At 35.8% G+C, this 27,560-nt stretch overlaps 1 protein-coding gene across 2 annotated transcripts in view; it reads left to right on the top strand.

Moving 5' to 3' along the window:
* The window catches only part of Tmem106b (transmembrane protein 106B), a 19,395-nt gene extending 394 nt beyond the window's left edge, over positions 1-19,001 (top strand). Inside the window, exons 2-9 of one of the 2 annotated variants that reach the window (XM_013020053.1) lie at positions 348-452; positions 2,493-2,714; positions 5,944-6,007; positions 11,917-12,076; positions 14,487-14,627; positions 15,469-15,518; positions 17,516-17,569; positions 18,229-19,001. In XM_013020053.1, coding sequence (XP_012875507.1) covers positions 2,495-2,714; positions 5,944-6,007; positions 11,917-12,076; positions 14,487-14,627; positions 15,469-15,518; positions 17,516-17,569; positions 18,229-18,367 — 828 coding nt within the window. In that variant the 5' untranslated portion in view covers positions 348-452; positions 2,493-2,494 and the 3' untranslated portion in view covers positions 18,368-19,001. The remainder of the gene's footprint in view (positions 1-347; positions 453-2,492; positions 2,715-5,943; positions 6,008-11,916; positions 12,077-14,486; positions 14,628-15,468; positions 15,519-17,515; positions 17,570-18,228) is intronic. The other variant, XM_013020052.1, reaches the window with a different exon arrangement.
* Positions 19,002-27,560: the final 8,559 nt, after the last annotated feature.

Genomic DNA, 27,560 nt, shown 5'->3' with positions numbered 1-27,560 from the left:
CACCCCCACCCCCCACCTGCCTCCTGCCGGGCCCGCGCTCAGCCCGGGTCGGTGCCGGGCCCTGGCTCCCCACCAGGAGCGGCCATGTGTCCCTGGATCGCACTGTGCTTCATAGATACATACGTTAACATTAGCTCTGTGTGTTTGTGTGTGTGTGTGTAAATAATCTGGCACGGTGGCCTCGATCGTAATTCTAAGGAAGCCGTGGTGCTGGGTTGTGTGTGTAAATCTGCATTGCCAGGCCTCGTTTGCCTTCATTCCCAAACCCTGTCCGAGTTGAACACGGGAAGATTGCGACCCATTTAAATGGACGGAATTTTGTTACCCTCCCAACCCCCTCCCAACAGGGTCCCGGGAAGGTGTGGCCTTTTTGTTAAATGACTGTACTGATGTAAACATTCAGCAGCATCGGGAGGAAGAGAAAGGAGAGGCTAGCGCTCCTTGGGAAACCAGTTAAGTTCTCCACAAATAAAAGTCGTTAAATTGTCAGTGTTCCTGGGAAAATCTCGCAAGACACGCAGAGATTCACAGTGTCTGGTAGCTGTGGATTAGACTAAAAGCAAGGCCTGGGCCGACCCACACTGGGCTTTGCTTCTGAGTCTTTTCTCCTTCCTAGACTTTTGCCAGGATGCACCTTCCGAACTCCTGCTGAGTCCTCCTAGATCCCTAGGAAGTGTTCTTCAAACCTTTCTTCTAAAGCCCACCAAGTCAGCCCTTCCTCCTGAACTACAAGGTCACCGGGTGGCTACTGATAATTAACATTCAACCCCTGAACCACCTGTGGCTGACAAGTGTTGGTTTGACTCAGTTTTAATGCCACTGAGCCACATTAAGATCCTGCAATTTTAGAAAACACAACTCATTTCTGTTTTTTAACTTAATATGGACAATGTGTAACATAAGTTATTTTTTAAATGGGAAAAGAATGGAACATTATTCTTCATCTTTCTGCAGTTTTCTCTTTGCTAATTGTGTCTTGTTTTAAATCTTGTTATTGTGTTTGAGTAACTCTAACAAGCGCAAAGCCTGCTGATTTTAAAAAGAGAATGTTTTCTTACAAATTGATACGCGCTCAAGTTTTGGATGAATGAGATTACCTTGTTTTTAAATTTTTCTTTCCTTGATTTGTTTTGAGAAAATATCAGCACATTGGATTTTTAAGTTCTTTTCAGCTTGAACTAATATGATCTTAATTGCAGGGGTTATTTTTGTATTGGTACTGGCATTAATTATTTTTTCTTCCTTGGTTTTCACATTTATATTTCAGTTCCCTTAAGTAACTCTGATACTATTATCCTAAAAGTTTCTGGTTAATGTTCTAAATTTTGCTACCTTCCCTTAAGTAATTTTGGTACCATTATCCTAAAAAAATGAGGTTAGTGTTCTAAATTTTGCTGTCTGATATTGGAAAATAATACTTAATATTTTCAAGTATTACCTGCAAACTCATGGAACAAAGAAAATGCTACATGATTTGGAGTTTCTAAAAGTTTTTTTTTTTTTCCGAATGAGAATTGTTGCAAATGTTTAAATACTTGAAAGAACAATAAGAATAGGAGTGAATTTAAAATGACTGAAGTGGATTTTAAATGATTAAAAAGTACTACTTAAGAAAATTATGTGGTGAGGGGCTGGGAAGGTGGCTCAGTGGTAGAGCGCTTGCCTTGCATGTATGAGGCCCTGGGTTCAATTCCTCAGCACCACATAAGCAAAAAGAAAAAAGCCGGAAGTGGCGCTGTGGCTCAAGTGGTAGAGCGCCAGCCTTGAGCTGAAGAGCTGAGAGACAGCACCCAGGCCCAGAGTTCAAGCCCCACTACTGGACCCCCCCCCAAAAAAAAGAAAATTACGTGGTGATATACATAGCATTTAGTCATCTTTGCAAAGCAGCTTTCCCCTTTATTACCAAGGAGTTTCAAGATAGAATATGTCTATGTTTAATAATAAGAAAATGAAATGTGTGTTTCAGAGAACCTTAGAAGGAGCAGACTTTGGTTAGAGGTTGGCACTTGAAAGCTTATTATGATAATGATGGTGATAGGGTCTTGAACTCTGGGCCTGGCTGTCCCTGATCTGCTTTTTCTCAAGGCAAGTGCTCCACTACTTGAGCCCCAACACCACTTCTAGAGTTTTTGAATAGTTTATTGAGAATGAGAGTCTCATGGAGTCTCCTACTGTGGCTGGCTTAGACTGCAAACAATGATCCTCAGATCTCAGCCTCCTACATAGATAGCAAGGATTACAGGATTACAGGCATGAGTCACCAGTGCTGGCAAAGCTCATTCTTATCACAAGTCCCAAAGGTTATCATTTTGTAATGTTTTTAGAGCATTTATGAAACCTAGTAAAAGGCCCCCTTGTTTCAAAAAACATTTTGATTCTAATCCCCAAAGTCGTTTGAACACTCTTGAGTTTGTTCTGAATTAGTTATATCCCACAGAATTTGGGAATACTTTTTTCTGCTGGTTTACTGTAAGAGTTCTCTTTTTCATTAGACATGGGAAAGTCTTTTTCTCACTTGCCTTTGCATTCAAATAAAGAAGATGGTTATGACGGAGTCATATCAAATGAAAATATGAAGAGTGGATTAGTTAATAATGAAGTCCATAATGAAGATGGAAGAAATGGAGATGTCTCTCAGTTTCCCTATGTGGAATTCACAGGAAGAGACAGTGTCACTTGTCCCACTTGTCAAGGAACAGGAAGAATTCCTAGGGGTAAGTGTTATGATTCCATTCATTTGCTCAAATAATATAAAACCTGCGGCTTATAGCAGCTCTATTTTTAATAAATCTCTGCTTTTAGTAGCTTTACTTTTATGTTACAAACTTCCTGTCAATTATCTTCAGTCAAAAAGATAGAATGAAATAAATAGTAGTTTAGGTTCCTAAAGTAGTAATGAAAATGATTTCACTTTATTTAGTGTACATATTTTTTTTCTTTCCTACATATTATAGCTATTATACACCAATGTTTAACTGATCTAGCACTTGTAACTCAATATGTAAATTATTACAAGTTGTTTACGTCCTAGTGGGTTACTTCTAAAAGGAACTCTGTGGTACTTGAAGATAACCCAAGTAGGACCAAAAGTTTAGTTTGTGGTCAATCACAGGGGAAGTCAAAAGGAAATAATTGCTATGTGTTGTTTGTAAAAGTAGTAAGTCAAAAATAGAGAAGATACCTTGGACTGGTCTCATTTTCTCCTTGGTAAATGTTGATGTAAGACCCTAACGGAAGGATGAACAAAGATGAGCTAGACCAGAGGCTCAGAGAAAGCCTTGAATTAGACATGGAAAGTTTACGTTTGCATTGGCTGTGGAATATGATGGTTTTAACTTTTCAGGGAAAATAGCTGTTGAAAACAAAAGAATTACTGTTCTCCGAGAAATTATTGGGGTGTGGCATTTTTGGCAGTCTAGTTATGTTTTTGAAGTATGAACAATAGGCTTTTTTTGCAGCTTAGATAAAAACCATAGAGAGTAGGTAACCTAAGAATGACTCCATAATTTGTTTTGTTTCTTAGCAATTTGGGATAATGAAATAGCAGTTTGTTAAAATAGAGAAAAGAGGAGTTGAATATATATATATATGTATATATATATACATATATATATATATGTCTGTCAGGAGCAAGATTTGGAGCTCAACTTTAGGTACGTGTATTTTGAATTGTCTGTTTGATGTTGAGGTAGATGATTTCAGTCTGTAGTTATTATAGAGATCAGGAATTTCAAGTGCCATACTTAGCCTGAACAAAGACATCCTCACTGTATAGGTGACCCCCCAAACTAGATGAGAACAAAATGAGACCACTCTAAGCTTGTTAGTTTGTATAGAAAAGAAGAGATCTTTGCACTAGAAACTGGAACACTACAGCATTTCAAGGTCAGTGGCATGAGAATTTGCAGCTTGAGTGGGAGAAAGAAATTCCTATGCCTGTGATGTCCTACAAGATAAGTGAACAGAGTGTCCTGATGAGCAGTCAGCACACAGGAGCAGTCAGCTATTAATGCTACTGGGGCTAAGAACTGATCATCTGATTTAATGATACGGAACTAGAGATCTGGAAAAGAACAGCCTGGGTAGATTGCAAAATCATGTGTTGAAAATGCTATGATCAAACACATTATTTTGATTTATTAATGTATGCTAATAAAAAAGGACAGGCATGTAACCATATATAATAGGGGGACAAGAACATTTAGAAAAACTTGTTTGGAGAAAAATAGTTTTTTGTGTTTTTGGTTTTTTTGAAGTGCTTGGCTTTATGGAAAGAGGAAAAAACAGAGGTGGTTGGAGGGGGTTGGGAGGTCAGGAAAGGGATTTTTTTTTTTTTTTGTCAGTTGTGGGGCTTGAACTTAGGGCCTAGGTGCTGTCCCTGAGCTCTTTTTGCTCAGGGCTAGTGCTTTACCACTTTGAGCCCCATTGCTACTTCAGTTTTTGTTTTTTTTTCTGATGGTTAATTGAGATATGAGTCTCACAGACTTTTCTGCCCAGGATGGCTTTAAAGTAAGATCCTCAGATCTCAGTCCCCTGAGTAGCTCAGGTTACAGGTGTGAGCTACCTGGTGGGATTTGTGTGAATAGTAAGATGTTTGTGTAGTGATGAAAGTGGTCTGTGGGGGGAAATTAGTATGCAAATGATGGGACATGTGTTGGAACAGTGTTTTTAAGTAGGAAGATGAGGATGAAATCTAGTATATAAAAGAGTGCTGTTCTTATCTAGGTATATAGGAAGATTATTTTTAGTCTTTAGAGAAGGTACAGAGTTTGGGCAGAAAAACAAGTTACTAGGTAGATACTGATATATCACATTTTCAGAGTAAGAGGTCTCTCAAACACAGGGTTAATTGAACTGTTACAGATTTTGGACAGATGTGAAAAAAACTTGAAACAAATTCCTTAAGTTCCCAACAGTGTGGTTAGATAATGTCTGCTGGACATTTAGGGGCCAACATATTTTATAATGAAATTTTAGGAGAAGACACATAAATCATTTACATTGAACTTACATTGGCTATGAGTAAGATAACAGAAATCAAGCAAGTTCTTGGGATAGGAAGACAGTTCACAAAGAAGTTTTGATGTTTCTTAGTTAATTTGGGAAAGAAATATGGAATGCTGTTTTTCATTTTGTTGATTTAGAGTTAACATGAAATTTTCTTTTTAAAAAAATTTATTTATATTGTGAAAATACTGTACAGGGGGTTACAATTACATGGGCAAGGTAATGAGTGCATTTCTTACCAAGCATTTTTGCCTCCTCCTTTGTTTTCTTTTTATTCCATTCCATGTTCTGTAATTTAACTGAGGAGGACATGTAAGAATGCTTTTCTTGTCAATATGATGGTAGGAGTTTATAGACTTCGCTTCTCCCCTCTCCTCACCTCACCTTCTTTCCCCATCATGAATCAGGAATGAAGATTAAGGAGAATGTCCAAGATGCATAGTTGAAAAAGAGTGGATATTTTGAATTGTCTTTCTGGAGAGTTGTATTGAAAGTATGAACTAGGAATATACAGTATGATTGTTGGTGTCATTGTGAGTCACTTAAAATTAGTAATCTCAGAAGGACCAATGAACTTTGGTATTCAGGGAGGGGTAGTGTAAGGCCTCCTGTGGTAATGGAAGTTTCTGGAAAGAGAGGCAACTCTGTATATTCTGTTGTCAACCAAATCAAAGTCTTGATGGAAAACAGTGAAGTTACAGGGAGGCATGGTACATTTAGATCTTCTAAAGCTAAGAAATCTTTAGATATCTTTCAGTGGATCAAAGAGTACTATAGCCATTATTCTGAACACTGTTTTCATTAGCTACACATCTATATGGAAAGAGAAGGAATGAGATGAGAACCAAAAGATAGCTTGTTCTTCCCAAACCATATTCTGATTATTCTTAATTCATTGTGTTAATGAATATCTAACCCTGCTTCTTTCACTTTCAGGACAAGAAAACCAGTTGGTGGCATTGATTCCATATAGTGATCAAAGATTAAGGCCAAGAAGAACGTAAGTGATTATAAAAAGATGGCAGTGTTTTTGTATCATTTTCCTTTTAAATGTATGCATAAATACTTAGGTAATTAAGAAAATTAAAAGGAAAAATGTATCAAAATTTTCAATTATGGCATTAAATGCTTTGTTTCATTAAGCAAAAAAGATTCCTAGCCAGGTGCTGGTGGCTCACACCTGTAATCCCAGCTACTCAGGAGGTTGAGATCTTGAGGATCTCAGTTCAAAGTTGGCTAGGGCAAGAAAGTCTATAAGACTCTTTAGTTAACTACACTAGATTCAGAGTGGAGCTGTGGCTCAAGTGTTACAGTGGTAGCCTTAAGTGAGAAAGCTCAAGGACACAGCTCAGGCCCTGAGTTCAAGCCGCAGGACTGGCAAGTACACACATACACACACAAACACACACACATGTGTGCACAAACATGCACACACACTTGTGGACACATGGCACATACACTGTTAGAGTGAGATTTCCTTTTTAAAGTTTAATTTTTAGGTATACTTCTTTATCATCAGTGCACAGTGAGACTTGGAAGCAGCATAATATCTGTATCTTCTGAATTTATTAACACAGATTTAAAATAGTAGTAGGTAACAAACATGCATACATGTCATTTTTATCAAAAAATAGGTGATAAACTATTGTCACCAGCCCCAGAATAAAAATGAGTATTAAACTGTCATGACTGTAGGGACCCACACATGGCTCAACAGGCCACATGGAGATTGTGATAAAAGCAAAAGGGATTTTCCAGTGGTTTAAGAGCCCTGAGGCACAAAGCAAATGCTCTGCCCCAGTGTTCTAAGACAGTCTCAGAATTAGAGAGGTCGGTACTCATAAAAGCCATCCTTTTTAATGGAGCCTCTAAACTGAAATCCTGTCCATCTTCACAACCCAAAATAGAATTTTCTTTTTTATATTTGCAAGTATAGGAGTTTGAACTCAGGGCCTCCTCACACTTGTTTGCTTAGTTGAATCAGACTTCCAGCTAACTTTTTGCTGATTATCTTGGAGGTGGAGTCTCATGGACTTCTCTGCCTGTGCTGACCTCAAACAGCAATCCTTCAGGTCTTAGCCTCCTAACAACTAGGATTATAGGTGTAATCTATCTGCTTCTGCCTGAAATCTTTTTTGAATATACAAAAACTCTACATTTAACATGAACAACAGAAATAAGTTATACTCTAGCATCATGATTTATTTTTTAATTTGAAAAATGTACAATGCTGAAAGGTGATAAAAGCATATGAAAAGCTGATGAAAACTTATCTTGAAATATAGTAAATGCACAAAATATACTTAACATGTGATATAATCAAGAAATTCCAAACCTACAGAACCATGATAAAATGTCATCAGTCAAAAGTTGGAAAGTTCAGAAATGAGATAACTATAAACAGTGGAAGGATGTGAAAGTAGAGTTTACAGGCTCCTTAAAAGAATTAAGAAAATACTGTTTAGTCATAAAACAGGAAGACCGCAAGTGCAAATAAATAGCCAAGAAAGCACAAGAAGGGAGATAGAGAATTAAGACAAGTGATTGAAAAAGTTTTGAGAAAAAAGACAAGGAAAATTCAACAAATACGTAACTGGAGCCCCTGAACAAGAAAATCAGTGATCTAAAATACCCATTTAAATGGACAACACAACCATGATGTAAATGAAGACTCAGCTTTGTATTTTAAAAATAAACACCAACCATCTTGAAAACATTCCAGTAAAATTGATGAACTTTGAAAATTTAAAAAAAAATCTTGCTGGGGATATAGTTCAAAGGCTGTAGGATTTGCAAGTCCTAGACTCTGGGGCTCATTCAGTACATGTATCATTTTTAAGAAAGTCTTTGAGCTGAGTATTGGTGGCTCATGTAATCCTAACTACCCAGGAGGCTGAGACCTCAGGGTCACAGTTCAAAGGTAGGAAGAAAGTCCATGAGATTTACCTCCAATCAACCACTAGGAAAATGGAGGTAGAACTATGGCTCAAAGTGGTAAAATGCTAGCCTTGATCAATAGGGCTCAGGGACGGCACCAGGCCCTGAGTTCAAGCCCCACGACTGACAAAAACAAAAAACAAGTCTTTCAACATTGAGGCAAAAGGATTGTATACTTGATAAGAGAGGGGTAGAAAATCAGATTGACATGCTTGACTATTGGCCACAGTACAATAATTCATAAAATCACATATTTAGTAATCATAGAGATAAAACAAGGATATTATAAAGTGTCAGACTGACCATTATATTAAAATGAAAGAAGAGATAATGAGAGAAAGTTTAGGACTAAAATCTGTATAGCCTCAGAGTGGGAAAACTTTTCAACCATGATTTAGAATCCAAGACATATGAAACAATAAATATGTCATAGTTCAGATACAGTTTTACAGGTTGAAAACAAAAACTTAATTGATATTGAAATACAAATGGCAAACAAATAATGTCTACAAATCAGTCAAATGCAGGGGTCCAATGCTGTTTCTATACAAAGCTTCAATAATTTTTGGGTAGGAGTTGGGGGTAAGCCAGCTATCAGAGGAAAACAGAATAGAAACTATGACCACCTCATTCCCAAAATGACCTTTACATTTATAAAAATGTTTTCATCTTGCTCATAAAAAATGAAAATTAAAGTTACATGGAGATTAACAAAAATCCAAAATCTTATATAAACAAACCCACACCTTGCTTGCCAGTGACCAGAGGTTTGGTATTATCCTGCAAAATTGTATATGTGTTTACTCCAGGGCTCAGAAATTCTACTTAAGAAAATTATTGTCAGTATAGTTGTCAAGTATAATAAATGGTATTTACACAATGTATTCATTTTTCCAGTATTTATAACAGTAAACAGAAACAATAGCCAGTAATAGAAGATTCTACTGTACACAGTACTCAGATAGAATGAGAAAGAACTATATTTTCCTACAATGTGATACTTAGAACATTTATTTATATGAAACACATGTACACAATAGAATACTAATCTAAAAATTATACAATTGGTTTTCCTCAGAGTTTGGAAAGGAACTTCAAAACGAAGGAACAGCTAAGTAACATCTTTGATCTTATTTTTTTCCACAAAAGATTACATCAATACAGTAACACCTAAAATTGAAATGAGAGGAAATGAATTATCCTAACTGTATATCAAGTTGGTCAGTAAATACAGATTAACTAATCGACTTGAAAGCCTATTTGGATTGTCTAATAAGATCTCTAAGTGGCCAAGAGAATGATAACAAATTTTAACCTGCTCTAAACAGTTTCACTGTTAGAAGTATTGCCAGTGTAATTTTGAAATTGTTGTGAAAAAATAAAATATGTAATTATGTATGTGCCATTAGAGAAAGAGATTTTCAGCCTAAAAGCAAAGAGATACCATATCAAATAAACTGGATTTTCTAGTTCTGACAAAAGGTGGTACAACAAATTCTGTAAAAAGATAAACTTTGTAGCCAGCAAAAAGACAGTAGAGGTCAGGTGTTAGAAGCAAGGCTGAACCAGATGATGTAGAGGATTTTTAGGAAAGTGAAGCTATACTATATGGTTCTCATGGACACATGACATGATGCATTTTTCAAAATCCACTGAATGCAGATGATTATAATACTTTTCCATTTTGTGAGGGATTTGGTGGTAAGGGAGAGGCTGAATGATCCTGTGCTTTCCACTAATTTTGCTGTGACTCTTAATAGGGCTCTAATAAAGGCAATTAAAATATTTTTTTAATTTTAAAATAAGGGAAGAAATAATGGAATAACAAAGACTTGATTTACTTTCCCTCCCAAAATAACTAGAACATGCACAAATACATGGAACACATATTCAATGTATGTCAGGCAGGACAGGATAGTCATCTTTGAAAAGGGGAAAAACTTGGACTTGCAAGTCCAAGTTCTGGACTGCACCACAAGGAAAGGAATCTGTGGAGTTTAGGAGTCTTTCCTAAGTGAGGAACTGGGCCTGGGGGGGTCAAGTAGCAGAGGCCAAGAGCTGCAGGGAGAGCTGTTAACCTGCAGCTCAGTAAGATGCAAGTCCTGAGATCAGGGAAGACTAACCAGCAGGAGCAGAAGGAATAATCTGCAGAGCTCACATAAGGCCTTTAAGAATTTGTGAATTTGTAAAAAGATGGCATTATTTTAGAATTATTTCTGGGTCTTTATAAGTTGGAAAGAGTTGTGTTAAGATAATCCAGAAATTATAGTACTAAATATTTTCTCTACAAAATTTAGTTATACTACTTAATCCTCAAAACCTGTAAATTTTAAAGTGAAAGGGGAGGAATAAGTTACTATAGATAGTGGAGGTAGGAAACGTCATACATAGAGGTCTATCTTGTACTTCACACATACCACAGACCATTGTAACTTTATCAGTACTACACAACTCTGAGGGTTTGACTGTTGCCACTATGATCGTAAGAACATTTATCACTGGTGAAATTCTAATAAATATCAAGATATTTTATCAGTAAATTAGCCATTTTTTCCTATATGGAATGAAATACTACTGTCATTTTATTGTCCCACTAGGCTTAATAATTTCTATAACTGTAAACTCAGCATGCAAGCTCACTCAGAACACAGTGGATACATATAGTCACTGGAGCTAATTTAGAGGACCTAAGCACTAAGTCATGGAAGACTCACTTGCCAGTACATCATTTAAATATAAAAATATAAGAAAGTCCAGATATTTTGTCACACTAATTTTTAAATGCTTTTATAGCAAACATTTAGGTGTCTGGGTATAATGTAGTTAACTATAAACCTATGTTTAAACTACTTCTTAGAAACCCAGTAGTTAATTACCCTGAAAATTTTAGAATATGTCTTTAAGAAGCTTTTCAGTAGCTGTTAGGAGGTTACAAAATTTTCTGGGAGATGGTGGAAGTAAGGAAAAAATGAAAGCTCTTGTCTAAATTATAATTCCTTATAATTTAGTGAGTGGTATATAATGAAGTGAGTGGTAAGTAAGTAAGTCTTTAAAAGAGAAGAGCTGGAAGTGGCGCTGTGGCTCAAGTGGTAGAGCGCTCGCCTCGAGCTGAAGAGCACAAGGACAGCACCTAAGCCCGACAAAAAAAAAAAAAAAACCTAAAAGAGAAGAGTTTTTACTCCAGAGCTATAAACTGGAGTGATCGGGAAATTTGAAAGTCTAATTTTGAGAGTAACTTTGGGACATTTTCCTATATGCAGTTGGAAAGAAACTTGCAAGGAATAGAAGAGTACATTTTAGGGGCATTATAAAGATAGCATAAAGCTGTGTCAGTTATTTTTCTTGTCTTATACCAGTGTAATATTATCTGTTTTCTTGATAGAAGCTATAACATCTTCAAAATCAAGTTGGTCAGTGTAAATGATTTTTATTTTCCTGTGGTTCTGGGAATGGAACCCAGTTATGTGCTAATAAGCAAGTACTCTACTACTAAATTACGTTCACAGCCCTATAATAATTTTTTAAAATAAATATACAAGTATTTGGGGGTAAAAAAAAACCTAGAAAGACCTGATCATAACCAATGAGATTGATGAGGTATCTGTTACGTCATTATTATTTGAAGAGCTTTATAGGAGGTTTCATTACTGGAACTCAGGTCCTCACTCCCACTCCACTTTTTCACTCATTATTGCTATTCTACCAACTTGAGCCAGACCCCACTTTCCACATGTGGTTTGGATAAGCAGTCATATTTTTTAAGAATCGTAACTGGTGAAACTCATGCTCCTGTGAATTCAGAAGGAAGCCTTGAATTTTGTGTTTCTGAGCATGCTTCTACTTTGAAGAGTAGATTGGGGGCCAGTTCTGTAAATGTTCTAAGCCTGGAAATTCATATTGAAAATGTCTTCTCTGAATATTGGTTATGTAATTTTTAATATACATATGTAATTATACTCTTTTCCTTTTCAGAAAGTTGTATGTGATGGCATCTGTATTTGTCTGTCTGCTCCTTTCTGGACTGGCTGTTTTTTTCCTTTTCCCTCGTTCTATCGATGTGAAATATATTGGAGTGAAGTCAGCATATGTCAGTTATGATGTGGAAAAGCGAATAATATATTTGAATATCACAGTAAGTACATTGAAAAAGTTTTACATCATTACTGTTCTGTTGAGCAGCATTTGATTCCTATTGAGAGGATGCCCTTCAAATGTGGCCCTGACTGGTTGCCTTCCCTGCTACATTGACCCTACCATCCCTGTTCTGCTGACAGTAGCCCAGGTCACAAACCAACAATTCTGTGTGTACAGAATCATTTAAAACTTGCTAAACAATTTCTAACAAAAGAGTGTTAAAAGGCTGGGAAGGTGGCTCAGCGATAGAGTGCTTGCCTTGCATGCATAAGGCCTTGGGTTCAATTCCTCACCACCACATAAGCAGAAAAAGCCAGAAGTGGTGCTGTGGCTCAAGTGGTAGGGCGCTTAAAGAGCTGAAGAGCTGAGGGACAGCGTCCAGGCACAGAGTTCAGGTCCCACGACCTACTAAAAGAAAAAAAAAAGTGTTACAGTCAACTTACTTTTCAATATTCAAGTCTCAGAGCTCTTAGCAAGGCGTTAACATAGTTGATTCAGTAGATGTCATAAAGGTAACACTTTCGCTTCTTTGAATTTTGTGAAGTCTAGTTCTGCCATCTTTACCAGATCTTTTCTTTATCGTGTTTAAAGATGAAGTACAAATGACAGTTTGTTTTCCTGGTTGTAAATTGGTATATATGAAAGTGCCTTCTGTGTTTCTTGGGAAGGATTGTGCCCTCAGCTCTTCAGCTCAAGGCTAACATTCTACCACTTGAGCCACAGCACTACTTCCAGCTTTTTCTGCTTATGTGGTACTGAGTAATCGAACTCATGGCCTCATGCATGCAAGGCAAGCACTCTATCTACCACTAAGCCACCTTCCCAGCCCCTTCCATCTGCTTTTTGCATGTTAAAATTTGCTTAAAAATGTGGTTTGTTAACCTCATCTTTAGGAAAAAGGAACAGACTGTGTGTGTGTGTGTGTGTGTGTGTGTGTGTGTGTGTGTGTGTGTGTGTGTGTGTGTGTGCATACATGCTCACATTTCAGATGAAATAATACTGTTTTATCCCAAATTAGATCATTTTATGATATTTCATGTGACTGCTTTATAACTCATGTTTTTTTTTTGTTTTTTTTTGGGGGGGGTCTGGTCATGGGGCCTGAACTCTGGGCCTTGGCGCTGTTCCTCAGCTCTTCAGCTCAAGGCTAGCGCTCTACCACTTGAGCCACAGCACCACTTTTGGCTTTTTTCTTTTTGCTTATGTGGTGCTGAGGAATGGAACCCAGGGCCTCATGCATGCAAGGCAAGCGCTCTACCACTGAGCTACCTTCCCAGCCCACTAACTCATGTTTTTTTTTTTAATAGGTGGACTTATTTTAAAATTTAGTTAGAAAACATACCTCATGGCCTTTTTTGTGGTGGTTATTTCTGAGATAGGGTCTGCCTTCTTTGCCCAGTAAATTTTCTGAAAGTAAAATTGCCAATTCAAGATCATAGATAGCTGAAGGCCTTGGTAATAGAGCATATTATATATGTGCAACTGATTATCATGGTTCTTTTTTAAATTTTAAGTTAAATAGATTCTCCTTGCTCCCAGTGACAAAAATCTGTCCTTTATTACTAAATTTCTATTCAGACTATCTTAGTTTATTTTTTATAAGTTTCATCTGTTTTGTTTTGGGGGACTTTTGAGAGATCCTGCTGTTTGAATTCAGTGAGGGCCTTACACATGCTAGACAGATATTCTACCTCTGAGCCATATCTAATGGCCTTTTTTGTGGTGGTTATTTCTGAGATAGGGTCTGCCTTCTTTGCCTAGGTTTGCAGTTGAACCACAATCTGTCTATTTTAAGCTCTCTGCTATATCTGGTATGACAGGTACATGCCACCAAACCCAGCTTCTTTCCACAGAGAAGCGACTTTTGGACTTTTTTTTCTGAATTGACCTAGATCTGCCATCCTATTAATTTTAGACTCACACCAAGCTATGATGACAAATGTATACCACCACACCAGGTATGAGTTAAGAAGGGATCTCAGTGAACTTTTCTGCCTTGGCTGGCCTCAAACTGCATTCCATCCATTCTCAGACTTTTAAGTAGCTACGATTATAAGCTTTAGCCACTGATGCTTGGTTTTTGTTTTTATAACTATAATAATACCCGGGTGCTGGTGGCTCATGCCTGTAATACTAGCTACTCAGGAGGCTGAGATCTGAGGATCCGGGTTCAAAGCCAGCCCAGGCAGGAAAGTCCGTGAAACTCTTTATCTCCAATAAACCACGAGAAAACTGGAAATGGCGCTGTAGCTCAAGTGGTAGAGTGCTAGCTTTGAGCTGAAGAGCTGAAGGACAGCACTCAGGCCCAGAGTTCAAGCCTCACTACCTACAAAAAAAAAACTATAATAATATAGGTATAAATATATTATTTTCAGATAATCTGTATGTTTTCTGCCTTTCTTTTTCAGAATACACTAAATATAACAAACAATAATTACTATTCAGTTGAAGTTGAAAATATCACTGCACAAGTTCAGTTTTCAAAAACAGTTATTGGAAAGGCACGCTTAAACAACATTACCAATATTGGCCCTCTAGATATGAAACAGGTAAGTCTCTGTCCTGAGATAGGTTGTCATTCAGTCATGTGTGTTATCTCTCTTGAAAGAGGAGGGATGCTTTCTCAAACACTTGATTTTCAAATATGTCCCATACATGTATAAGATTAAATTTCAATGGGGCTGGGAAGGTGGCTCAGTGGTATAGTGATCTCCTAGCATGCATGAAGCCCAGGGTTCTATTCCTTAGTACCACATACACAGAAAAAGCCAGAAGTGGTGCTGTGGCTCAAGTGGTAGAGCACTCACCTTGAACACAGAGAGGCTCAGGGACAGTGCCCTGGCCCTGAGTTCAAGCCCCAGGCCTGGCAAATAAACAAAAATATTAAATTTCAGAATCAATCTCCTAAAAGAAGAGATTTCTAGCCAGGCGCCAGTGGCTCATGCCTGTAATCCTAGCTACTCAGGAGGCTGAGATCTGAGGATTGTGGTTCAAAGCCAGCCCAGGCAGGAAAGTCCGTGAGACTCTTATCTCTAATAAAAACCACTAGAAAACTAGAAGTGACCCTGTGGCTCAAGCGGTAGAGCACTCACATTGAGCTGAGGAGTGCAGGGACAGCGCTCAAGACCAGAGTTCAAGCCCCATGACCGACCAAAAACAAAAAAGAGATTTCTAGTCCTTTATTTGACAGATAATTGCAATATTTGGTATTTTAGTCTTATTTGCCATTGATTTTTTTAGTAGCATTGATTAGCTGTACAAGGAAGGATTTCATTATAGAAATTGTATTACAATTCTATTGTAATTAGTGGCCAACCATTCTCTCTTCTCCCTCCCCTGCCTAATACAATTTTAAGAGATTTCATTGTTTCTTTTTCTTTTGCCTTTCAGATTGATTATACAGTACCTACTGTGATAGCAGAGGAAATGAGTTATATGTAGTAAGTGTGGATTTTTGCTGATTTTATTATCTAATAACAAAGTATAAGGAATATTTTCCCTTTCTTAATTTTCATAATTTCAATTAAAAAAATAACCACATTGTCATATTTTCCTTCTGGCTGCCAATCATCTATTTTTCTCTTCATGCTACTGTCTTAACATAGATAACCTTTATGTACAGTAGACATCTGATATCTGTGGGTCTATGGGTCCTACGAGACCACCATTGAGAAAACCCACAGATGCTCAAGATACAGAATTCAGTGATGACCTCCAGATGCTTGATATGTTTTCCCCATAATACTTCTACTAAAGACACAACACCTTTCAATTAATAAAACATTTAACTTTAACATTTAAATTAAGTATCATAAAGTTGATCTTGATTTTTGGACATCATTACTTTATGGAAGGTAGATTAAGGACAGTAGAGCACACAATGTTTTAAACACAACTGATGGTAATATGGGACCAAGTGACTGCTTCGCCACATCATCTAAGCTATGTAGTACACCTATGAGAATTTAAATTTTTAGTTTCTGAAATTTCTTTTTGATATTTATGACCATATTTGGTCAAAACCATGTGTAGTAAAATATTAATAAGTCAGGCTTATTATATGTAATATCTATACACACAAATTTACTTTATATAAATATATCCCTCATTATTATTTGTTATACTAAGAAGCATATCTTAAAATATTCTTGTTCTTTTAATGTAAGAAGATAAAAGTGCACTCTATATAAAATATACACATATATTGTATATATATGCAATATGCTACATATATAGTATATACTATGCTTATACATATATACTATATAGTGTATGTATATACTATGTATGTATAACTTATGTGTATGTACTATATATTTTATATATACATATAGAATATGCAGTATAGTATGTATAGTATATACCTATATAGATAGGTATACATATACTATATAAATAGTATATAACATGCTATATATCATTTATTATTAATATACTATATACATACTAGTATATATATGCATATACTAGTATATATATATATATGTTTTTATATATGTGTATGTATAGTATATATTCATATACTATAGTATATACATACTTCATATACTTCATATGGTATGTGAAGTATTCATATATAAGAATATTTCATATAGAATATCCTATAGTATTTATATGGTATATCATATATACTATAATATAGTAAATAATATGCCTTGAGCATAAAGGCAAAAGGCCTTGAGTTCATTCGTGCTCCAGCACCAACACACACACACAATGGTGAAGAAATGTGTAACATTTTTGTACTGGCATTTGAACTCAGGGCCTTGTGTTTGCTAAGCAGGCCTTTACCACTTGAGACACACTTCCAGCCCTTTGTTGCTCAAGGTTACTGTTTTAGATTGGGTCTTATGGTTTTTCCCAGGGCAGGCCAGTACCACCATCCTTCTACCTAAGCCTCTTGCATTCCTATGTCCACAGTCTCATGCCACCATGTCTGGCTTATTTTTGAGATATGACGACTCTTGTTAACTTTTTACCCTGATAAACCATTCCTGTTGTCTATATTCCAAGTAGTTGGGATTGCAAGTATAAGCCCCCATGCCCAACTAAATGGGTAAGTATTATATAGTGTAGTAAAACAACTCTACAACTCTGCAACTCCAGTGATATGAATGCACATATCTTTTTGGAAGTCATGAAAAATCTGTTACTATTTGACGTCTACCAAATGCTTGAACAGTGAATATGATATATATACACATACACGTGTGTGCACTATATCTGTGTCTGTTTGTGTTCTCAGTAGTTTCTTGCCAGTCATGTGCTTGCACTCCTAGATGTCTGGGGTAGGATTACTTGAGCCCACGAGCAATGTATGGAAATCTCTTTAAAAAAAAGAAAAAGTATGCAAATAGTCTCTACTACCCTTAATGTAGAAGATTTTTAATTTTATAATTAATTACATGTATTTATTTGCTTCTTAATATTTTAACAGTGACTTCTGCACATTGATATCCATCAAAGTGCATAACATAGTACTCATGATGCAGTAAGTATGAATTTTTTTGAAAATTCATTTCTTTTTAAAGATTTATATTTGCAATGTTGTCTTGTGGCCTACACAGCATCTTTACAAATGATATCTTAAGCCTTACTGGTATTCCCTTTATGATTAGAGAAGGTATTTGGAAAACAGTTGCTCAGATAATAAAGGATCATCTGCTGGATGCAGAGGAGCTCAGAAAATGCAGAAGCTGGAGAAAGTCTAACTCCTAGTTTCATTCTTTACTGTCATTGTAAATCTTAAAAGAAATGAAGCCGGGGGTCGAGGAAGAGGTATTTAAAAAGCCAATAAAACCTGGTTGGTTAAAGCTTGAGTCTTTTAACCAGAGCATTTGACTATCATTTTACCTATGAGGGGGGAGCTGTATAATTATTTTTAAGCATGCAATGAACTACTCCACTTTTAAACTAAAGGTGACTATTTTTATGTTTATTGTGCTTAATAATTTGGGTTTATTCCACCAGAATTTTTGTGTCTAGTAGAAAAATACTTTGTAAAAGACTAGTATCCATAATGTCATGAATACCAAATAATTGATCATTAATCATAATGAATAATTCTATTTCATAAATATAATGACTTTGTGTTGTATTAATTAGGATTAAGTTGGACTTACAACAAATAATCTGTAATCTCTTTTTTAGAGTTACCGTGACCACAGCATACTTTGGCCACTCTGAGCAGATATCCCAGGAGAGGTACCAGTATGTGGACTGTGGAAGGAACACGACCTACCAGCTGGGGCAGTCTGAATATCTGAATGTCCTTCAGCCTGAACAGTGATAGCAGAAAGAGGTGCAGTTAGATAAGATGGTACTTTCTGACCTCTCTAGGAGGAGGTACTTCCTAATAGCTGATCTTAAATTGAAAAACCTAAAGTTTACGCCTCTTTTAAGAGTTCAGCTGAGAGAAAGTGGACTTGGAGCTCTCCAGTCTGTGTTGTACCATGATATTTTACTTGAACATAAGTTATTGATTGGCTTGTACCCTCTGACCCTAAAAGAGAAAAAAACATATTTTCCCTGTAACATATAACTTAAAAGTCATACAGAGAATCCCTAACTCTAAGCCAGATAATTTTGGTGACAAAAATAATTTGAGAAACTTAATTTCTAGATGTTTTTTATAGAAAATTACCAAGAACCTATTATTCGTGGAGGACTTTGTTTTTTTTTTAAAGATAACCTTTTCTTCTCGTTTTATATATGGCATTGTTTCAAAGGGTAACATTTCAACCACATAACACTTTAGCTTTTAGCTAAACATTTTTAGTTTTAATTTGTTGAAATTCTATTCATTTGCATGTCTTTGACTTATTTCAAGCTGGTGACTGCATCACTTACCAACCAGAATGATCTTTGTAAAATATTTTACCTAAAACTTTCAAATTCTATGTTTCACATGTTTTTCCATGTTACATAGCCCTTTAATGTACAATATTGTAAATAAACTGCATGCCTTTATACAGCTTTGATAAATGTCCAATAAAGTGATAAACATTCAAAATTTAAAGTTAGTTGTTCAGAAAAATAAAGAAAATAGGAAAATGAAATTCAGAAGTCTAAAAAGTATGAAAAGATTCTAATTATATGTTGGATCTGGCATAAAATAGATTTGAAATAAAACATTTTGATGCTTCACTTTTTTATGTTGCTTTTCATACTAAGAAATGGCACATATGCTGTTTATTCAGATAGAATAGGTGCCTAGTCATCATTTTTGTGAGAGTCTTAGAGGATAGGATTATATTTTTATTGAAACTATTCAAGAAATCCTGTCATCAAGTGATAAAACCTAAATTGTGGTTTTTAAAATGTAATCACTTTGTACATTATATGACAGGACCCCTCTGGCTGTAACATTTGTAAGGTTTTCTACTTTTGTTTTTAATTTTACTTAAAATTGTTTTCGGCCATAAATTTTGACTTACTCACTTGATTGTTTTATGTTTTCGATATCATTGTCTACTATGCCTTTTTCCTTTCTCACCAAGTTCTAAGGCTCTTTTAAATACATTAACACTAAGTATAGGAACTATGATAACACAAACAAAAACAAAACAAAACACCAACCAACAAATAAGGTCAAGTTAACACATCACTTTCCCTTTTGGTTCTCTAGTAGCAAGAGTCAGGTTTTTCTTCCCATCCCAAGTGCCTAACTCAGTTCTAGAAATTGCCTCTAGCAGTCTGATTCTTGCAACAATACACATAAACTTTGTTATTCTGCCTTTAAATGCATGTCTTCCCTTAGCTTTCATATTGATTGCTCCATGTTCCAGAATGAGCAGTTTAAATAAATGGAATGTTTTGTTTTTGTTTAACTTTTGTTTTTGGTTCTGTTTAGCCTTTCCTGCATCCACTGACAAGTCCACTCTCCTCACTATTAAACTCAGATTACTCTTTCTTTCAATTCACTAAGACCTGCCGCTCAAACACAAACTTTATTTTGATTTTTCTCCTACCATCTTTTCTGGCCACTCCTAATCTCTTTGAAAACATACAATTCTCCAATGTACTGATTCTACTAACATTTTTCTACCTTCCTTTCTTATTCCTCTCCTCTCTTTTCCTCTTCTCTCCTCTCCTCTCCTTTTCTTTCCTTCCATGCATTCTTCCTTTAATATTTCCTTCTGTACTTTCTTCCTTCTATATTTCCTTCCTTCCATTTTTTACTTAGAATTGAACTGAAGCCTTGTGCATGCAAAGCAAGCACTCTACCACTCATGCCAGTACTTTTTTTGTTGATGTTCCATTTTTGAGATAAAGCTTTGCTAACTTTGCCCCGGATGGTTTTGAACTCATAAGCCTCCTTCCTTCCCTTTCTGATAGGCACTTGTCATCACACTAGCCTTTTCAAGTCAATTAAATTTCTTTTTTCCTCTTTCTCTTATTTTGACATGATTTATGTCTATGAATGAACTAGACCTTTTTGCATCAAAATTTCTACTTTTGTCTTTGAAAATCATGGTATAATACATTGTTGAATTGTGAAATTTGGCACATTTATAGGTTCATATTTATCTAGTGAACTAGATTATTTCAGTGACTCTCTGCTGTGTGGGGCAACAACAAAAATGCTAGAGAAATCCTTGTTTTTGTTTTTGTTTTTGTGCCAGTACTAGGGCTTGAACTCTGAGCTTAGGTACTGTCCTTGAGCACCTTTTGCTCAAGGCTGCTAGTGCTCTATCATTTGAGCCACAGTGCCACTTCCAGGTTTTTCTAAGTAGTTTATTGGAGTTAAGAGTCTCACAGAAGACTTTCCTGCTCAGGTTGGCTTTGAACCACAATCCTGAGATCTCAGCTTCCTGTGTAGCTAAGGTTACAGGTATCAATCACAGCACCTGGCAGACAAATCTTTCTATAATTGATTTTTTTTCTCACCATGTCTTTATGCTACAATTATATCTAAGTCAACATTCCTTTCTTCATAGATATCCTTTAGATATACATTATCTGATAATCAGTTCTCATTTTCTTGCTCTGTATATTATAACCCTGGAAGATTATATACCATAACTTAAAACAAATTTGTCTGATGCTCTGTGACTCATACATCCTCTTGGAATACAGGCATCATATCTCTTGCAGAGGCAGGAAATGGAGGCATATTTGCACTTAGTCACTTAGTTTTTATCTCTTCTTTTTATTCTTTAAATTGAAAACTCAGTTTCATTTAGTTTTAGTGAAATTTGAATCACAATAATATTAAAGCAAATAAAAGGACAATAGAAGAGATCTCAAGATTGTCTGGGACTGCTTTCAGAGAAGTAAAAACTACCAGAAAAGGCCTGGATCAAAACAGGCTAGACCGGAGAAATGTATTTTGGAGACACAAAAGTATAGCCATTAAAAAAAAATCTGGAAAGAATATTGAAGGTTTTCATTTTTCTTAGATGCCAGTGTAGCTTCTTATATGGAAATAGGATAAGTCTTAATATATATTTTTATAATTACTCGCACATGTTACGCAGGGACACGGCAAAGATAAACTTTTCCTAATACTTTCAGGAATAACTTTCCTTTAAGTTATACCTTAAAAGCCTCATCATTTTGATTTCATGGTAGTGGCTGTTGTGAGAGTCCTTGAGACCTTCTCTCATGACTTCTCAAAGGAGGATGAAAGGATCCTCTTCTAGAAGTGGAAGGGAAGATATAGAGACATTGAAGACTTGCTTTAAGAGTGCATATTTTGTAAATAGTTTAGCCGAGAACAGACATTGTTTCTCTGTCTCCCACATCTGTGGGAAATCATTGAAAATAGTCATTGGAAAGCCTTGCTAATATGATAAATATTAGAGGAAGAATTCACATAATAATGATGATCCAAATGATGCAGATAGCATAAGATTATGCTGTTGGAAATATTTTAAATGAGAATGAACATTTGAGGAATATTTTTAAGTATAATCTACAGCTATATATTTTTGTTAAGATTTAGAGCTTTTTAAGAATGATACCCCAAATTCTATCTCCAGTACTACAAAAAAAAAAGGAAAAAAGATGTAGTGCTTCTTGATCATTTGAATAATGTGTTATCAGAGCTAGTATTTATAAACAATACAGAGATTACATTTGAGATTTGGAATTCAGGATGAAAATAATTAGTTATTAGGTACCAGATAAATGTAATTGTTAATCATTTTTACTGTGTAAATGTTTAAATGAATTTTATTTATGTGCAGTTTTTTAGTACCCTTTTTGTTTGCTTATGCATATGAGGTAATTATTATCTCTAAAGGTTAACAAGAAAACATAACTCACTTCCAATCTCCCGATTGGTAGTTTGTAAATGATACAGCACAGTATAGAAATGGAGGAGGCTGATGTCAAAACACAATAAAGTGGCATGTATTAGGAGACTGACAAGTGTAGTCTAATGCATCCTTTGTGGTTCTGAGCCCTATTACTGAAGGTTAGTTCTGGATGTTGAAATTTTAATTTTTTTTCACTACTTAGAGAAAACAGTTCTTCATGGAATGATTCTTTCTTATGAAAATAATTTCATCTACACCCAGAACATGAATCTAGATAAGCGACTACTTAGGAAGGAACAGCAAAGTGAGAAGGGAAAAAGAGTAATAGAGGGTCAGTAATTTTGGAAAGGATGCATACAGTCAAAATTTGTGTTTGTTTCTATGAAAACTGAGCAAGGAAACCTGTTGAAATTGTTTTGAGAATGGGGAAGGAAAAGTAATAGAAGGGGTAAGGGTGAGATTGATTGCAACATATTGTAATCATGTATGGAAATATCTCATTGAAATTTCCCTCTATGTAACTAGTGTGAACTGATAAAAAAAATGGCAGACAAATAAATGATTATTTCAGCTAAATACTTTTTTAAATGAAAGAAATTTTTACATTTTAAGATGCATAGCAGAGTTTGCTAGGCAGTGTAATCTCCCAGTCCTATGACTAGTTTATTTGCTGTGTTACAAGTAAAGATTTTTAGTTCACGGTATCTAGAAGCAGCAGCTACTGCCTCAAACTCATCCCAAGAATAATTAGTTTTATTTCACTAATTTTTATGTGAAGTTCTTAAATGATATGCATACCTTAAATGATTTTATTTTAAGGAAAAAATATATTTGAGATAGGGGAGTAAAAAAGACCATGGAGCATTATTTCTTTAATTTTTTACATTAAAACAAAATATATTTGTGTTGTTCTTGTATCAAAAACTTTTATAACCCCTATCTATTTCTATTGAAATAAATATTTTCACTTGTCAGTGTATTTCTTATTAGAACTAGCATTTGAATATCACTGCTTATTTAGGAAACAGATTTCTATGAGAGCAAGGAAAGGGGTGATATTGTCCAAAAAAAAAAAATGTACTCATTACCTGACTTATATAACTGTAACCGCTTTGTACATCACCTTTATAATAACAATAAAAAATAAATTCAAAAAAAATTAAAAGAAAATAAATTTCCCAGTGAAGTTTTGAGATTTATCCTTGGAGAAAAGCAAAATGGATATAAAATCAAATGATTATTTTAAGGATAAAATAAATTTTTAATTTAATTTAATTTTTTTATTTTTTTATTTTTTTGTCAATCATGGAGCCTGAATTTAGCTTGGGCACTGTCTCTCAGCTCTTTAGCTCAAGGCTAGCACTCTACCACTTGAGCCACAGAGCCACTTCTGGCTTTTTCTGCTTATGTGGTACTGAGGAATAGAACTCAGGGCCTCATGCATGCAAGCCAAGCACTCTGAGACACCTTCCCAGCCCGAATTTTAATTTTTAAACTAATGTGATTATATTTGTAGTTTATATGTGTGTTTAACATCAATTCTGAAGTTAAGAGTATGTACAGTATGGTCTATTTTTTACTCTTAAAAGTATTGCATACATTAACAAATATATGGCAAGTTTTTCATTCATAGTTTAAGTAAGGAAATTGTTGCCTCTGTTTAATTACATTAATTAAAATGTACTAAGAGAAATATTTTCAGGATATTTTGCATACTAAAAAAAGAGTATATTACAACCATGGAGATTATTACAGTTCAAATTGTTCTACTTCCCCAGAATTTTAGAAGTTACAAGCCTAGGAGACACAATATGCTGTAGTGGGTACACTTAAGTGCTTAGACATACTTGTTTTAGTTACATTGGCTGAGGTGGAGCAAATAGCAAGTTTCAAAAGATGCCAAATTTCATTATGTAATGGTTGACCTTAATCATAAAATAACAGCAAGCCATGTCTGTGTGTTTTAGTATCTTCTTTTAGAACTAAACTTAAAATAAGATTTTGGAAAGACATTTGGCATGCTCACTGGTTACAGCATTAACTTGGTCAGATATTTGAATGACGATATTACTATATTCTAAACCTCAACTCTAATTATGGAGTACATATGTAAAAATACATTTGACACTCTTTATACACTGATCACCATCATGGCACATTTGTTAAATATACTAACTCAGCATTTCTGTAATTATAACAATTGATTGCTGTTTATGTGATAGTAGTAAATGGACCTAAATGCTCCAAAATGTTATTTTTTTAATTCAGTTATAACTGTTACTCTTATAATTGTCTATGACCAAATAAAATTTGTAAAAATTTTAGCATGAAAAATAAAATTTGTGTCAGTCACATATTTTTGTTATGTTTTTGAAATTCCTTTTTATATGTCAGCGTAGATATAGATTTCCCTTTAGCTTAGCAATTAAGCCCTTATAGTCTAGTTGAACCCCACTTCAGCCTCAAATATGATTTATCTTTCATCCATTGTGATTTCCAGTCATTGGCTCTAACAATTGTACCTAAGTAGTGTCTCTTGACATGTCATTCCTGACATCTCTGTTGCTACTGCACTCTCACAAGAAAAGCCTGGGTCTACACTTGTAATCTCACATTACCTGGACACAATGTAACTTTACAATCTCATTTTGTTTTGTTTTTATTTTCTCACCGTCCCTCACTTGTTTATCAGCCATACCTCCTGCAGATATATCATTATTATATATGAAAACATGCCCTCCCCTAACTTAGATAGTTAATTTCTCTGCTTGGCAATTGTTAGAAATTCATTCTCACATTTGGAATAAATCTCAGTGAAGCTATTACAGATATGTGGCAACATTTGTAAAGTTTAAAGTAAGGTTCAGGTCAGATTCTTTTACCATTGAATGTTTATCAAAATGCAAACCCCCAGCCCCTTTCCAGCTTTTTTCTTTTTGCTTATGTGGTGCTGAGGAATGGAACCCAGGGCCACAGGCATGCATTCTACCACTGAGCCACCTTCCCAGTCCTGCAGTGAGCATTTTTATTTAGTTTATTTAGAGCAATAGACAAAATACTGTCAACAAGCCGACACTCCCTATTGTTTTACAAACTACCTATTTACAGCTTAGAACAGATTATCTAATAGGATTCCAATTGAGCTGCAAAGATATTTAGCCAGGCCTGTTGTCTGTGTCCAGAATTGATTGGAACTCAGGCTAGTGCAAATAATAGACATATTCATCTGTATTTATTTTGCAAAGCAAAATTACTAAAAAGTTAAAATATGAAAACAACCTAGTAACCATGTCTGCTTTTAGAAGATGAGATCAACACAACCCTGGCCTTTTGTAGTTCAAATCCAGTTATTTCATATACCAATTATTATTTAAGGGGCTACTGGGCATTAAACCTGGGACCTCATACATGCTAGATAAGAACAACAATACTGTGCTACACCTCCACCACTTTTTTTTTGGGGGGGGTGTCCAGTCGTGGGCCTGAACTCAGCCTGGGCGCTGTCCCTCAGCTCTTCGGCTCAAGGCTAGTGCTCTACCACTTGAGCCACAGAACCACTTCTGGCTTTTTTTGTTTTGCTTATGTGGTGCTGAGGAATCAAACCTAAGACCTCATGCATGCAAGGCAAGTGCTGTACCACCTTCCCAGCCCAACCTCCACCACTTTTTATACTTTAGTTTGAGATAAGGTCTTACTAAGTTGTTTATCTGGTCCTTAAACTAATGATCCTCCTGCCTCAGGACCCTGAGTAGCAGAGATTTCCTGTGTGCTTTTTGTGCCTGACTCAATGAAAGTATCTCATAATTTACATTTGAAACTATAAATAAAGAATACAAATTAAATATGATCTTGCCTCATGCATAAGGAATGACTTGCAAAAAATTATATTAAGTGAAGCAAGCCAGAGAAACACAAGCTGCATGGTTTCCCTCATTTGTAATAACTAGACTATGTCTAGGATATTCTTAACAGAGGATCAGAATAGCTCAATAGCTATGTACATATGACTAAACAAAATGATGCTGATTAAAATGAACTACAAGAAATGGAAACAAGAGGTTTTTTTTTCTTTTTTTGTATACTCTTTACAAGTTATTTCTTTTTTCCTTCTTTTTTTTTGTTCCTTTGGTTTATTCCCTGTTGTTACTGTTTTTCATTTCTGTACCCTTTATCTTGTATATAAGTTTATCTGATTTGGGGAAGGGAAGAGGAATCACAGAAATGGTAGACAAAGGGTGTACCAAGGCAAAAGTGATACCAGGCACTAAGTTGGAAATGAACGTTATAACTTGGGGGTGAGTTGTGCATGTGGGGGGTCTGAGGGAGGGGAAACGGGTGAAAATGAGATGCAGGACAGGATAACACTGCTCGAAAAGAAATAGACTCATCACCTTACCTGTGTAACCGTAACCCCTCTGTACATCACCTTTACAATAAAATTTAAAAGCAAATGAATAAATACAATCTTAAGAGAGGTTTTTAAGGTTTAATTCCTAGACTACCATGTAGTATCTCCTCCCACATTCCACCAGGTCTTCCATCCAGAGCACTGTCCACAAAGCTGAGAACGTCATGGTTAATATAGATGCAAGAACTCCACTTCCTGTGCTGACATGGCAAACCACTGTTGGCAGCACCATGGGCAGCACTCCAAACTTTCCCCAGAAGAGCATACAAAGGCTCTGGATGGTTTTCCCTTGTAGTTTGCTATCCTAAAATTCAAATACTGAGATAAAGCAGACAGTCATTGAGGAGAGACATGAACAATAAATACGCCAAGCTTATTTTCTTAAAAACTGAAAAATCAGCTGGGCACCACTGGCTCATGCCTGTCGTGTTAACTGCTCAGGAGATTGAGATCTGAGGAGTGCAGCTCGAAGGCAGCCCCCACAGGGAAATGGGCTGAAACTTTTATCTCCAATTAACTACCAACAGGAAAGTACATAAAACAACCACCAATATTCTGGATGTATAACTGTCGCTCAAGTGGTAGAGAACTAGCCTTGAGCAGAAGAAAATACGCTGGGAAGGTAGCTCAGTGGTAGAGCGCTTGCCTTGCATGCCTGAGGCCCTGAGCTCGATTCCTCAGCACCACATTAGCAAAAAGAAAAAAGCCGGAAGTGGGCTGTGGCTCAAGTGGTAGAGTGCTAGCCTTGAGCTGAAGAGCTGAGGGACAGCACCCAGGCCCAGAGTTCAGGCCCCATGACCGGACCCCTCCCC

Source organism: Dipodomys ordii, unplaced genomic scaffold, assembly GCF_000151885.1.
Source record: "Dipodomys ordii isolate 6190 unplaced genomic scaffold, Dord_2.0 Scaffold48, whole genome shotgun sequence".
Taxonomy (NCBI): domain Eukaryota; kingdom Metazoa; phylum Chordata; class Mammalia; order Rodentia; family Heteromyidae; genus Dipodomys; species Dipodomys ordii.
The sequence above is the reverse complement of the archived record's forward strand: the minus strand, read 5'-3'. Positions and strand labels throughout refer to the sequence as shown.